The sequence below is a fragment of the Betta splendens genome, chromosome 4 (assembly GCF_900634795.4).
Source record: "Betta splendens chromosome 4, fBetSpl5.4, whole genome shotgun sequence".
Classification (NCBI taxonomy): Eukaryota; Metazoa; Chordata; class Actinopteri; order Anabantiformes; family Osphronemidae; genus Betta; species Betta splendens.
The window spans coordinates 5,850,756-5,864,123 of NC_040884.2; the positions used below are offsets into that span (position 1 = coordinate 5,850,756).

General features: G+C 49.9%; 2 protein-coding genes across 8 annotated transcripts in view; one reads left to right on the forward strand and one right to left on the reverse strand.

Annotated features, from left to right (window-relative positions):
* The window catches only part of rabgap1l (RAB GTPase activating protein 1-like), a 65,984-nt gene extending 60,117 nt beyond the window's left edge, over positions 1-5,867 (forward strand). For all 6 annotated transcript variants that reach the window (XM_029148275.3, XM_029148277.3, XM_029148278.3 and 3 more), the window contains 6 exons: positions 1,549-1,659; positions 1,859-1,963; positions 2,243-2,326; positions 2,586-2,657; positions 3,097-3,297; positions 3,393-5,867. In XM_029148275.3, the coding sequence (XP_029004108.1) occupies positions 1,549-1,659; positions 1,859-1,963; positions 2,243-2,326; positions 2,586-2,657; positions 3,097-3,297; positions 3,393-3,548 (729 nt within the window). In that variant the 3' untranslated portion in view covers positions 3,549-5,867. The remainder of the gene's footprint in view (positions 1-1,548; positions 1,660-1,858; positions 1,964-2,242; positions 2,327-2,585; positions 2,658-3,096; positions 3,298-3,392) is intronic.
* A 4,574-nt stretch (positions 5,868-10,441) lies between these two features.
* LOC114854147 (interferon-induced protein 44-like) lies at positions 10,442-13,333 on the reverse strand. 2 transcript variants are annotated; one of them, XM_029148286.3, is made up of 8 exons: positions 13,203-13,333; positions 12,435-12,948; positions 12,261-12,303; positions 11,751-11,946; positions 11,442-11,594; positions 11,182-11,353; positions 10,926-11,026; positions 10,442-10,795 (listed from the first exon to the last, which is right to left on the reverse strand). In XM_029148286.3, the coding sequence occupies exons 2-8, from the start codon at positions 12,904-12,906 to the stop codon at positions 10,613-10,615; spliced, it is 1,320 nt and encodes a 439-aa protein (XP_029004119.1). In that variant the 5' UTR covers positions 12,907-12,948; positions 13,203-13,333; the 3' UTR covers positions 10,442-10,612. The 2 variants fall into 2 exon arrangements, with proteins under 2 accessions (XP_029004119.1, XP_029004118.1); XM_029148285.3 differs by having other exon boundaries at positions 13,195-13,331.
* Positions 13,334-13,368: the final 35 nt, after the last annotated feature.

Below are 13,368 nucleotides of genomic sequence, written 5' to 3' on the forward strand. Positions count from 1 at the left end.
CTTAGCACATTTATTACTTCCTGTATGTTAGGACAACTAAACGCACAGAATAAACACATGTGGTACTGTTGGTGGGTGTACAGTAAGTAGTGCTGCTAATTACGAGGTGCATGATTAAACCATGCTGCCATGTTGAAGGATGCCCAAGGACTTGCCAGTCTAAGGGAATGTATTTGGCCTTAAATGAATAAAAACAAAAATGTTCTAGAACTGTGTTTCTTTGTTTTTGAGAATTCTCTAAATTTTTTCCAACTGCTTTCAGTAGAAAACACAAATAAGATGTGATTTTATTTTGAAAATGTGAATAAAACTGTTTTATATCAGACATTCACGCAAAACAAGGAACAGCAGAAAAACTGAGGCTGGCTCTGGAGTGAGGGAAGGGTTTTACCAGAGTCATCTCCTCTGTAGCAGCGAAAAGCAAGAAGACACACTCACGCTGTAGAATTAGTTACTGTATGTACTGTAGTCCTGCTGGGCATGTGCGTCAGCATTGGTCCTTTAGCCTTGCTACTGTATGTGAATTAGCTTTAAAGCTAAGAGTGGGACAGGAAGGAAAGCGAGCGGCAGAGAAGGTGACGCTGGGAAACTCCAGTCAAGATCATGTGATCGCGTCTAGTTTGTGCTGGTGGTGAGTTGATGTGCAGCCTGTGACTTACTCCAGACAGCAGCACGGTAAGCTGCCTCTCTACCGAACATTACTGTCACTGTTTGGATGGTTATGCCTTTACTAATCCTTGATCTTAACCACAGATTTTCAGCTGTTCTTATTTCTGTGACTTGTAATCGCGTCGCGCGTGACGCACATTCTCAGGTTTTTATCGATTTGTCCGACTTAGACTCGCCACGTCTGCTGACAGGAAGTGATGCGGTGCTGCTGCCTGTTCATTTGATGCGTGATGTCACACCAGAGAGCCGTGTGTGTTTACGGTGCCACGCTAAAGCTTCTGTTTGATGCAGATACTGTATATAACATCAGGACAGAGACAGCCTTTGTAGGAGGCGTCGCTCAGCATGTGAGCAGCCGTGGTGACGTGTTTGTGCTGAGGATTCAGCGTCTTTAACACCGACGTATGCATGTGGGAGGAGGGTGGTCGTGAAAGGGACCGTATATAGGAGTCAGGTGACGTCTTGTCACCGTGACAACTGTTTGGTCTAATTGAGGCATGGCAGTCATGTGAGCGCGGTTACAGGGAGCACGATAGTCATGAGACTCCAGTAATGGTCCACAATGGGGACTAAGATGAGCAGTGTGTGTGGGCAGAGGAGAGGGCGGCATCGAAACTACATGTGGTCAGCTGCCTTTTCCTTATTAGTTGAACCAGGTGTGATAAAGTTTCATCCTATTTATAGTTAGATTTTTTTCACTTGTCAGAACACCTACCTAATGTTTTCATGTTATTAGATTTAGACTGGAGGTCTAATCCTGTGTGTGTGTGTGTGTGTGTGTGTGTGTGTGTGTGTGTGTGTGTGTGTGTGTGTGTGTGTGTGTGTGTGTGTGTGTGCGTGTGCGTGTGCGTGCGCATGCGTGCGCGTGCGTGTGCGCAGAGGGAGAATCGGCGTCTGCAGGAAACCAGCATGAGACTGGAACAGGAGAATGACGACTTGGCCCACGAGCTTGTCACCAGTAAGATCGCCCTTCGGAACGATCTTGACCAGGTAACGCAGCACCTTAAGACGTATGATGATGTGTCTGTCATTACTCTCACTGAACAGTAATTGCAAACGTTACTGACAAAGTTGATGTGCTCCTCATTCTTATTGAAGTGTCTTATTGACATCATAAAACATTGTGATGACTCCGTATATAGACACATGTATCTGTAAACACAGTTGCTTTGTGTGTCTCCTCCCTCAGGCAGAAGATAAGGCCGATGTGTTGAACAAAGAGCTGCTGAGCACCAAACAACGTCTAGTGGAGACGGAGGAGGAGAAGCGACGACACGAGGAGGAGACGGCCCAGGTAGCATCTGCCTTCTGTTTACCGTCCCTCATTCACAGTCACAGTGAAATGTTTTGTTTTTGTTCCTTCAGCTTGGGTTTCAAATAAATAATGTTTATTTATAAAGTTTAGAGCCTGAACCATCGGGCCTGTCTGTTTAGGATATGTAATTTTACCCAAGCTGTGTTTCACTGCACCCACCCTTTATTCTTAGATGTTGTGAGATCCCCTCTATGTTTTCGTCTCCAGCAAATGGAAATCATATCCTAATGTCCTTTTGTCGTTTTCTGTTTTCCACAGCTGAAGGAAGTTTTCAGGAGGGAGCTGGAAAAAGCAGAGTTGGAGATTAAGAAAACCACAGCAATAATAGCTGAATACAAACAGGTCCGGTGACTTCAATAAGATCTGTGTATCTACTAATAGTCATTCATTCCAACATCTTTATCTTGTAACAGGTGATTTAAATGCTCAGTATTTCATGCCATCAGGTTACACCAGTTGTATTTATATACAGTACACAGACCAGTGTATTTGCTTCCTTTGAACAATGAACAATGTTGTCATGAAGAACTGCTTCTGGTTAAAAAGGCCTATTTCTTATTTGCCATCTCTTCTGTAACCCCACTTCCTCTTCGGGTTTCAGATCTGCTCGCAGCTGAGCACCAGGCTGGAAAAGCAGCAGGCAACAACGAAAGAAGAGCTGGACATTGTCAGGGTAAGAACAGCCTTTAATACGTATAGTAGGCGGCGAAAGCTGCTGCCTGTAGCTTCTTTCAGTTCAGACACTGGTGCAGGTTGGTACATTATTACACCCACAAGGACCTTAATGCACAAATGCTCCATGACTCATTTAGCTCATTTCAAATGTGACTCTCCCCGTGGGTGCGGTGGACTAACACCTCAGGCTTGGATGAAGATTAGTACATTCTGATTTAACGTCATAATATAATGTGTTGCAACATCACATCGCCTGAACAGAGGAGGTTTAACTGGTAACACACAGGAGGAGGAGAGAGAGCATTCCAGTGCTAATGTAGTGTCATATAATGTACAGCGGCATCGGCCGACATGAATGAACCTGAACCCATAAGTGACTTTTCTGAGCTTGGATGCGTCTCTTCACTGCTTTCTCTCTTCCCTCTGTGCTCATGCAGAGCAAGGTTACGGGCTGCGATCACTGCAAGGACCTGTTCAGCACCCTGGGCTCCCTGCAGGCGTTGTCGCCCAACAAGGCCAAGGCGTCGTCTGAGCCGCTGGACGAGGAGAAGGACGGGCTGAAGGAGCAGCTGAGGCAGCTGGAGCTGGAGCTGGCCCAGACGAAGCTGCAGCTGGTGGAGGCCAAGTGTCGCATCCAGGTCAGCGGCAACAATAATGAGACGTGCGTGAAGCCTTTAAACTTTCTCCTCCATCCCTGTTTTTAATCTTCTCTGCTTGTCCTGTGGCCGTGCAGGAGCTTGAGCACCAGCGGGGGGTCCTGATGAACGAGATCCAGGCAGCCAAGAACTCCTGGTTCAGCAAGACTCTGGGCTCCCTGAAGAGCTCTGCGTCCTCCTCAGCCGGCTCCTCCTCCCAGACTCCGTCCTCTCCAAAGGAGGGCCCCGCCTAGACCACCCTCCGTCCCGTTTTCCCCTGCCAAGATGCACACTAGAGCTGACGAACAAGTTGAAGAAACGAGTATCGGAAATGCAGCATTCCTTTTCCAAGCAGTGGCAACGTGGAGGAAACCGGCCTCTTGGCTTGAGGGAAGAAACAGCTGGTGACAGACTGGGCTCTCATATGTTTACGTTTGAGTCTGTTGATGAGCCTCCCTTCGCCACAGTTCAGGTTCCTAAGGGTTCAGGTGTTGTTGCTGATATGGTTCAGTTGGGTACTGAAGCTTCCACCGTATAAGAAGGCTGAAGCATCTCTCATACTGTAAGTTGATCACTTAGCGCCACCTCATGGACAGGCTTTGCTATAGGCGAGTTAATCATTTTTATTTGCATGAGTTGATGCTGTAGTTTAGAATCGAACCTACATTCAGCTTTTAATATGTTTAGTACTATTAAACCTTTACTGCCGAGAAGATGATGACAAGCCTTCAGGAGGCAGGAAAGCCACAACACTGAAAAGGAATCCTGCACCCGGTCTCCAACAAGTTGTATTTCTTATAGTAATATAACATATAAATATGTATAACTAATTATTGATTTTTTTAATAATCTTGTACAGTCCTTAAAAAGAAGAACGAGACGAACATTTCTTTTTATTTTTTTTTTTACTCTTTGGAATTTGAATGTCACCTCTGTAGATGTTGACCTTAAGCACAGTGTGTGATCGTCCGGTTGGGTCCAAGTGCTGACGAGCCAAAGTGACAACATGCAGAGATTTTAATTTGGTCCTTATTAGTTCAGTGACGGGTTGAAGTGGCTCAAGTGTTACTATTGACACTCAAAATTCATTGTATTTGCTCGCGAGTCCAACTGAGTTGTTTTAATTTTAATTTCTTACTTTTTTGTGTGCATGTGCAGGATTATAAGAGGACATTTACAATGTGCTAATTGACCCTTTTATATATTTATTATTCATTTACCCCTTTAATAATGTGGTTACAAGTTCCTCAAACAGTTTCTTGTCTATTTCACAAGATTTTCTTCTGTTCACCTCATGGCTTCAGCAGAGTCATAACGTTCACTCTGAACATGGACAACCTGAGATTAACGCTTTGCACACAGCTCCCAGCGACGCTACGCAAAGTCTTCACACCCGTCATCACAAATCTCTATAGATACTGGAGGAGGTACAATTACTTTGTAAGTATACAGTTGTAATAGTTTGTGGGCTCTGAAGTATCTGTTACATAGCACAAGTCATTGTTACATAAACGCTTCAGGGGCCGTTTCACTGTTTCCCCCGTGTGAAAAGTCTTACTGTTGAATGTTTATTCTGTGAAATGGGAAAATAACTGCACATCGAATCTTCCCTGCGTCCTCAGTGTTGGCTCAGTGATGACACACACAAACTACAGGAGATGATACGAGGTCTGGAGGCACCTCCAGAGACTTTAGGCTAAAGCTTTGTGTGTCCTCTCCATTTTTAATTAAATTCATACTATTATTGTTATATCTGCAGTGCAATGACTACAGCCAGGGATCTAAGGACATAGGAAGTATTTTGCTGTGGTTTACTAAAATGACAATTAGCCAAAAAGCAGAAAGCTGCAGTGCCAACGGTCCAACTTCATCCTCTGGTTGTCACTGGAGTCGTCGGCCTTTGGACTCAAGCTCGTGTGAACTCGTTCATGTGAATGTGTTTTGGACGTGTGTGTGTGTTTACTGCAACCGGAGTGGCTGAAGCTGAAGTGGCTCCTTCTGCGGCCTTTCCTGATGAGAAGAGATTGGAGCATCAGCGGTGCCACAGAAGCCTCGTCCTCGTCCCCTCCCCGTCCTCTGTGCTCCTCTGACCTGCACCGAGCGGCTCCATCAGAGGAGATGCCTCGTAGCACGGGGAGGGAGCGCGAGGAAGCCGACTGCTGGGATGTCGTGGAATTCCAGATGTGCTTGCGTTTACGTGACCGTTACAAATTCATCCAAGCAGTGATGTAACCTGTGGCCAAATCAGAGAAAACGTCTTTTTACAGTATGTGCACTAACACAACATGTTATTTTAAACACTATTTCAAGATGTTTGTTTCAAACTTGTTCCGTCAACAGAGCATAATTATTTTTTAACTGATTTGTTGCTGGGAGGACAGCTGCCAATTTCTAATCCAGTTAATTCCAGTGATGCAGGAGGTCATGAGTCGGATTACAGGTGTTGTGTAGTTCGCTGTCGTACCGCGTTGCTGTTACACAAAGAAGGCTGTACCTCAGCTGGTCTGATTCCAACACTGTTTGCTGTACAGGACTGTGTGACCTGCATTAATAAACTTCAGTTTATCAGTTCATTCATGTTGTTTGTGCTTCTGTTACTCCTTTTACTTATAATAAATTATTTAAATTAAAGCAAATGTTTTTAAATTTCAGGTCAAATTGTCATCTCACCTCTTTTCTTGTTAAATCCATAAAATTCACATTGACACAACTCTTTCCAAAGTATATTCTTATAAACACGTGCAATATAAGAATAATTCATTACCAACAACCAATGAATTGGAAAACAAAGACAAACATCATTATTTATTTGTCCATGCAGGGTTCAAATCTTAAGATGATTCTAGGCTCGAGGTTTCATCTTCCTGTAATGTTTCTCTATCACACTGTCACGGATCGGCAGGGAGAGGACTCAAATGCACAGCGCCAGGACACGACGTAGCCGGTGAAAAAATGAGGGTTTATTCCCAAAATCAAAGTCACAAAACAGGTAGTGGACAATAACAGAACGATGACTTACAGGGTCGGTAAGGTGCTGCAGGAACGTGAGAGTCAGAAATCAGAAAACAACGATCTGGCAGAGAACCGATGTGAGAGGTGGTGGTTAAATACACGGAGAAGATCACTGATACAAAACAGGTGAGTGTAATGAGGAACGGAAGTGCTTACAAAATAAAACCGGAAGCTGGGATCGAAACAGAAGAGTCCTTACAAAATAAAACCAAGAACGAAAACCTGACAGTACCCCTCCCTCTAGGGCGTCTTCCACGGCGCCCACGGAAGCCCCCCCCCCGAACCAGGGCGGGCGGAGGGTGGACACAGGAGGAGGGACCGAATCCCTCCCCTTCCAGGCAGACAAGCAGGGTGGGTGGAGGGAGGACCGGAGGAGGGTCAAAACAAGAGTCCACAGAACCAAAACCGAAAGTCCATGACAGGGAGAACAGAGTCCAGGAGTTCCTCACGAGGGTGGTGGCAGGAGAGTCCACCACGACGGCTGGCGAGGTCCGGGAGAGCAGGGCTGAGCCCAGCCCCCTCCCCGACGGAGATGCTCCGGGGGTCCCAGGGTCGCGGCGGACGACGACGGCAGAGGCTTCGCCATCGTCGTGGCAGGCGGGGACTCACCCCAGGCGAACGGCCGTGGCGGTGGCGGAGTCGAGGCGGACGGCGCCGAAGGAGGCAGCGCCATCCAATCAGCAGGCGAAGCCGAGGGCGAGGCCACCAGTCCGGCAGCCGAGACCAGGACGAGGCAGGAACCGATGCAGGTGCGGCCGGAGCCGAGCCGCCAGGAACCGATGCCGGTGCCAGTCTCCAGTCCAGCCGAGCCCAGTCCAGCCGAGCCCAGTCCAGCCGAGCCCAGTCCAGTCTCCAGTCCAGTTCCGGCCCCAGTCCAGTCTCCAGTCCAGTTCCGGCCCCAGTTCAGTCTCCAGTCCAGTTCCGGCCCCAGTTCAGTCTCCAGTCCAGTTCCGGCCCCAGTACAGTCGAGTCCTGTTCCGGCCCCAGTACAGTCGAGTCCTGTTCCGGCCCCAGTACAGTCGAGTCCTGTCCCGGCCCCAGTACAGTCGAGTCCTGTCCCGGCCCCAGTACAGTCCAGTCACGTTCCTGTCCCGGCCCCAGTACAGTCCAGTCACGTTCCTGTCCCGGCCCCAGTACAGTCCAGTCACGTTCCTGTCCAGGTTCCAGTACAGTCCAGTCACGTTCCTGTCCAGGTTCCAGTACAGTCCAGTCACGTTCCTGTCCCAGTTCAGTTCAGTCACGCGCAGGTCGTGTCCCAACCAGGGGGCACCACCTGTCGTACAGGTGCTATGCACACCCGATCAGGCCCGACGTCTGCTCCGTCGAGCTTGGCAGCGGCAAGTAGCCATGCCAGCTCCAGAGTAGATGCCGTTCCAGTTCCTGTCGGCCATGTCGCGGCCGTTCCTGTCGGCCATGTTGAGGCCGTTCTAGTTCCTGTTCCTGTCCCTGTCGGCCAAGTAGACGCCGTTCCTGTCCCTGTCGGCCATGTTGCGGCCGTTCCTGTCGGCCATGTTGCGGCCGTTCTAGTCCCGGTTCCTGTCCCTGTCGGCCAAGTAGATGCCGTTCCTGTCGGCCATGTTGCGGCCGTTCTAGTTCCTGTCCCTGTCGGCCAAGTAGATGCCGTTCCTGTCGGCCATGTGGCGGCCGTTCCAGCCCCTGTCCCTGTCGGCCATGTTGCGGCCGTTCCAGCTCCTGTCACCCTCGGAGCCGCAGCCCCTGCGCACCCCCAGGAGGAGGTCGCGCCAGCTGCAGTTCCCGCGCACCTCCGGGAGGGGGTCGCGCCAGCTGCAGTTCCCGCGCACCTCCGGGAGGAGGTCGCGCCAGCGGCAGTTCCCGCGGACCTCCGGGAGGGGGTCGCGCCCGCCGCAGTCCCGGCGGACCTCCGGGAGGGGGTCGCGCCCGCCGCAGTCCCGGCGGACCTCCGGGAGGGGGTCGCGCCCGCCGCAGTCCCGGCGGACCTCCGGGAGGGGGTCGCGCCCGCCGCAGTCCCGGCGGACCTCCGGGAGGGGGTCGCGCCCGTCGCAGTCCCGGCGGACCTCCGGGAGGGGGTCGCGCCCGTCGCAGTCCCGGCGGACCTCCGGGAGGGGGTCGCGCCCGTCGCAGTCCCGGCGGACCTCCGGGAGGGGGTCGCGCCCGTCGCAGTCCCGGCGGACCTCCGGGAGGGGGTCGCGCCCGTCGCAGTCCCGGCGGACCTCCGCGCGCGGCTGGCCTGGAGACTGAACAGCGCGCGGCTGGCCTGGAGACTGAACAGCGCGCGGCTGGCCTGGAGACTGAACAGCGCGCGGCTGGCCTGGAGACTGAACAGCGCGCGGCTGGCCTGGAGACTGAACAGCGCGCGGCTGGCCTGGAGACTGAACAGCGCGCGGCTGGACTGGAGACTGAACAGCGCGCGGCTGGACTGGAGACTGAACAGCGCGCGGCTGGACTGGAGACTGAACAGCGCGCGGCTGGACTGGAGACTGAACAGCGCGCGGCTGGACTGGAGACTGAACAGCGCGCGGCTGGACTGGAGACTGAACAGCGCGCGGCTGGACTGGAGACTGAACAGCGCGCGGCTGGGCGGAGACCTGAGCATGGCAAGGCTGAGCTGGAACCTGAACGAGGGGCGACTGAACTACGACTGGAGTCTGAACAGGACATGGCTGCACTAGGGCTGGAGACTGAGCGTGGCTTGACTGACCTGACTGAGAGGTGGGACATGAAGCGGCTGCTGGCTGCAGGCCCGGGAGTTGCAGGACCTCTCGCAGGACAGGTTCCCTCAGGACGAGAGCGGCTGCTTCCTGGAACAGTTGTTCTCTCGTGCCCTGGTCTGCTGCCGAATCGGCGGTGTTCATGAGGTGGGCAAAGAGGAACGCAACTGGAGGAGAGCAGAGGAGGTGGACCCGTCGGGCGACGCTGTCTGAGATGCCTGCTATCAGAGGGACACAGTCAGTCGGAGAATCGAGGGGATCCCCCGCGGGAGGGGAGAGCTGCTCGGGCACTGCGACCGAGGTCTCTGGGCCCTGAACCTCAGGCCCGTGCCCTCGCCGACGTCGTCTGGGGCGCCTGCGGCTGACCGTCGCCTGAGGCGCTGAGAGCGGCAGGGGCTGGGTCTCTGTAGTGGGGTCCGTGTGGTGAACCAAACCGGCGGCGTCTAGAGCTTGGGTTGTAGCCGCAGGCGCGGCGACAGGAACGGGAACCGCCGGCGCGGCGACAGGAACGGGAACCGCCGGCGCGGCGACAGGAACGGGAACCGCCGGAGCGGCGACAGGAACGGGAACCGCCGGAGCGGCGACAGGAACGGGAACCGCCGGAGCGGCGACAGGAACGGAAACCGCCGGAGCGGCGTCAGGAACGGGAACCGCCGGAGCGGCGTCAGGAACGGGAACCGCCGGAGCGGCGACAGGAACGGGAACCGCCGGAGCGGCGACAGAGGCGCGGCCAGGCGATACGCGCAGAGCGCGTGTCAAGTCCCTCCGCGTTAGTCGGAGCCCCTCGAAATACGCTTGCACCCCGGGGTACTCACGCCACCAGTATTCGTCCTCCAGTATCTCGATGGCCAGTTCTACCACGGAGAGCCGAACCTGGGGGCTGGGTGCTTCTGCATACTTCCTGGCTAAGCCCTGGAGATCGCCACGGATGTCCTCCGGTAGACTTAGGAAAACGAAATCCATTGCTCCGGTGAGCGACTTGTACACGGAGCCAAACAGAGAGGGGAAAAAAAGAAGAGACGGCGGCGGCTGACCGGGGTGAAGGCTGGGCGCTGGCTGGGTCCAAGTCTGGCCAGATCGTTCTGTCACGGATCGGCAGGGAGAGGACTCAAATGCACAGCGCCAGGACACGACGTAGCCGGTGAAAAATGAGGGTTTATTCCCAAAATCAAAGTCACAAAACAGGTAGTGGACAATAACAGAACGATGACTTACAGGGTCGGTAAGGTGCTGCAGGAACGTGAGAGTCAGAAATCAGAAAACAACGATCTGGCAGAGAACCGATGTGAGAGGTGGTGGTTAAATACACGGAGAAGATCACTGATACAAAACAGGTGAGTGTAATGAGGAACGGAAGTGCTTACAAAATAAAACCGGAAGCTGGGATCGAAACAGAAGAGTCCTTACAAAATAAAACCAAGAACGAAAACCTGACACACACAAACTATGATAAACAACATTTTTTATTCCTTTTTACCACAAGTCATTGCATTGAAATACATTCTTTATTGTTTGACCAGTACATTTCTTATGCTTACAGTAAAGCTATGGCACAGATGTTTCTACACACTGTTAAAATGTATAGATTTTTGCTTTAACAGAGGGATGCGTCCTCATCAAATGTTTCTGAGGGGGTCACTGAGCTCGTCAAAGTAACTGTCAGCAAAGCGAAGCATCTGCATGACGGCACTGAGCAGCAGGATGTCACAGTCAGGGTTCAGCTCCAGATCCTCGCTGTAGTTTTTAACTGGAACCACACAGGACAAAGGCACACCGAGCCGAGCACTGGTCTCCTGCATCTGGAGTGACGTAAGTTCAATACCATATTTTATGATGAGCAGGACATTTGGCTGTGTTTGATATAAAATGCAACATCATTCAAATTCTTCCATTAAAAGCCATCTTATCTTAAATTCATTTAAATCTCACCACTTGCTTGATGTAGCCACTCTTGTAAATGTTCCTTATGTCCTGGGCCACAAATGGACAGACTTCATCTACTTTAGTCATCAGGACCAGTTGGGGAATCGCTGGAAACGAAAACAAATATATGTTATTCCAGATATACAGTAAAATGTTCTCTGTCTCTCCCAGTCTATTACCAGATTTTGAGGAACATACTGTACTGTTGAATAGTTTAATCAAAACATTTTCTCATTTCTTGTTTCTTGTAAGATTTACTGACCCATCAGGTTGACCTTTCTGTGGATAGACTCCAGCTTCTCCTCCAGCTTTTTTGGCATAAGGGAGATCTTGGTGGCATCAATGACATAGGCCACACAGTGGATCCTGTCTTTGAGGGCTGGAGACTTCCGATAGCTGCTGGCCTCCGAATGCAGCGGAGCTGAGGGGTTGAACTAGATTGTACAGAGACAGAGACGGTATAACACAATCATGATGCTGCATCATGTTTATTATTCTGCTGTATATGACAAACAGCTGCACCTGATAATTGTCTGGCACATGACCTTTGAGGATGCTGATGACGTCATCCACATGAAGCCCTGCATCTGTGCTTTCCTCCAAACCCATCGTATCACACAAGACGATGGGCAGATAGTTTCCATCTCGTCCAGCTTTCAATGAGTAGGTGCGAAACTGTTCAATGCATAAAACCACTGGTGAAGGTAGAACATTTCATCAGTTACTATGAAAGAAGAGAGTTTTCTCCAGTAATACACATACTGTTTTGCTCAATAACATACAGTAAAGGAGACTTCTACTGTACAAACAAACAGTGGTGGACTATTTAACCTGTGTGGTGAGGCTGGTGCTGCTGAAGCCAGCCATGGCCTGGCAGCTGACGTGGCCTCTGAACACAGAGTTCACGGAGTTAAAGAAACTGGACTTTCCACCTCCTACTGGACCAATGAGCAGGACTCGGACCTGGGACACAGACTTGTCTATTGGACCGTAAACACTAATATTTTCTATCATCTCTGTCCTCTTCCTGTTGAAACAAGCAAGTGACTTTAATTATGGATATAGTTATTTGACTTAAACATCAGCATCACATCTAACATCACATCTACTGTATCTTAATACCTCAGTACATCAGAGCAGCTCAGCCAATCCCAGAAATGATGTTTGTGACTATACACTCGTTATACATATAGTGTGTAAAATTATAATTATGATTTTGTCAATTTGTGTGATTTACACTTAGGTTTTTGCATAGGTCACAATTTGGTGTGACAGTAAAGCAAAGTAGTGTACTGTGCTGTAATAGCAGTAAATAATGAAATTATATCCAGTTCATCTTACTCCCAGATTACTGGCCTCCAGGGCTTCTCGAATTCTGGACATGCTGTTAAAGAGAAATAATATATTAAAAAATAATATTAATTATTTTAATTTCAAGTATTCACCTAACTATTTGTTGAACCTGGATTGTGACAAAGTTTTAAACATAAATTTACAAGTTTAGGATAAACTCACCTTCAACCTGATAGACTTCACACTCATTCATTCTGAGGTCATTGCCGTGCATTTCTGCAGCATTAAAGGTGTAATTACTTCCTGGGTTGCTACACACAACTCGTTTGTTTTCATGGATAAGAACCAGCGCTTCTCCAAAGCACGGACCTGAGCCGCTATCCATTCTCACTGCATTAGCACATTCACTGACTGGGTATTTGATGAGCCTTTCTTGACTGAGGGTAAACAGAAAGGCCTCGTCGTCATACACATATCGACCACTTCGACTAAAGGGTTGTTTGGTGTAGCCACCAAACACATAACCAGAGGCGTTGTAGCCCACAGACACAGTGGGTGAGCAGGAGTCGCAGCGCTGGTGGAATTTTAGACCCGTGAAACCGTGCTCACTGGCCTGGTACAGCAGCTTTAGTCTGACGCGTCCCAGCTCTGAGCAGATGGTTTTCTGTTGGCTCTTGGTTAGTTTAGGATTCATGCTAGACGGTTGTTCTGCTGCAGTTCCTGGTCCACTGGAGCCCTTTAAATGTAAAACACAGTTACAGAGGACTCCAAAGGTCTACGGCAAATTAATGCCTGAAATGTTCATATAAACCTGAAGACATTGAGAGACTTGAAGGAACATAAAAAATGACGAACATTTAGGAACATTTTCTACTTGCACATAGTTCTAAATAATCAAAATAACCTCATACTGTATATAGATGAATGTCTTATTGTTGCTTATATTATATTTAAATTTGCAGAAAAAAAAGCCTTAACTTACTAACTTACTCTTCAGGTGAACGAAAACGCACACGCTGCTGTGTACAGAACACAGAAACCCCAAAAAATAGAAAACCAAAATAAAACCGGAAAACTGAGTAGGTTCCCTGTATACTTTGGTGTATTTCGGTCAATTTGAAGTTCACAAGTTCATGTAGTTTTTATTGTGAAGTTA

What these genes read in the sequence shown, in the direction of transcription:
- LOC114854147 (XM_029148286.3), bottom strand. Translation starts at nt 12,906, where the DNA reads ATGAATCCTAAACTAACCAAGAGCCAACAGAAAACCATCTGCTCAGAG. An exon ending in TGAAGTCTATCAGGTTGAAG is followed by an intron (nt 12,304 to 12,434) that starts GTGAGTTTATCC and finishes TCTCTTTAACAG; the next exon opens with CATGTCCAGAATTCGAGAAG. An exon ending in TGGAGGCCAGTAATCTGGGA is followed by an intron (nt 11,947 to 12,260) that starts GTAAGATGAACT and finishes TTGTTTCAACAG; the next exon opens with GAAGAGGACAGAGATGATAG.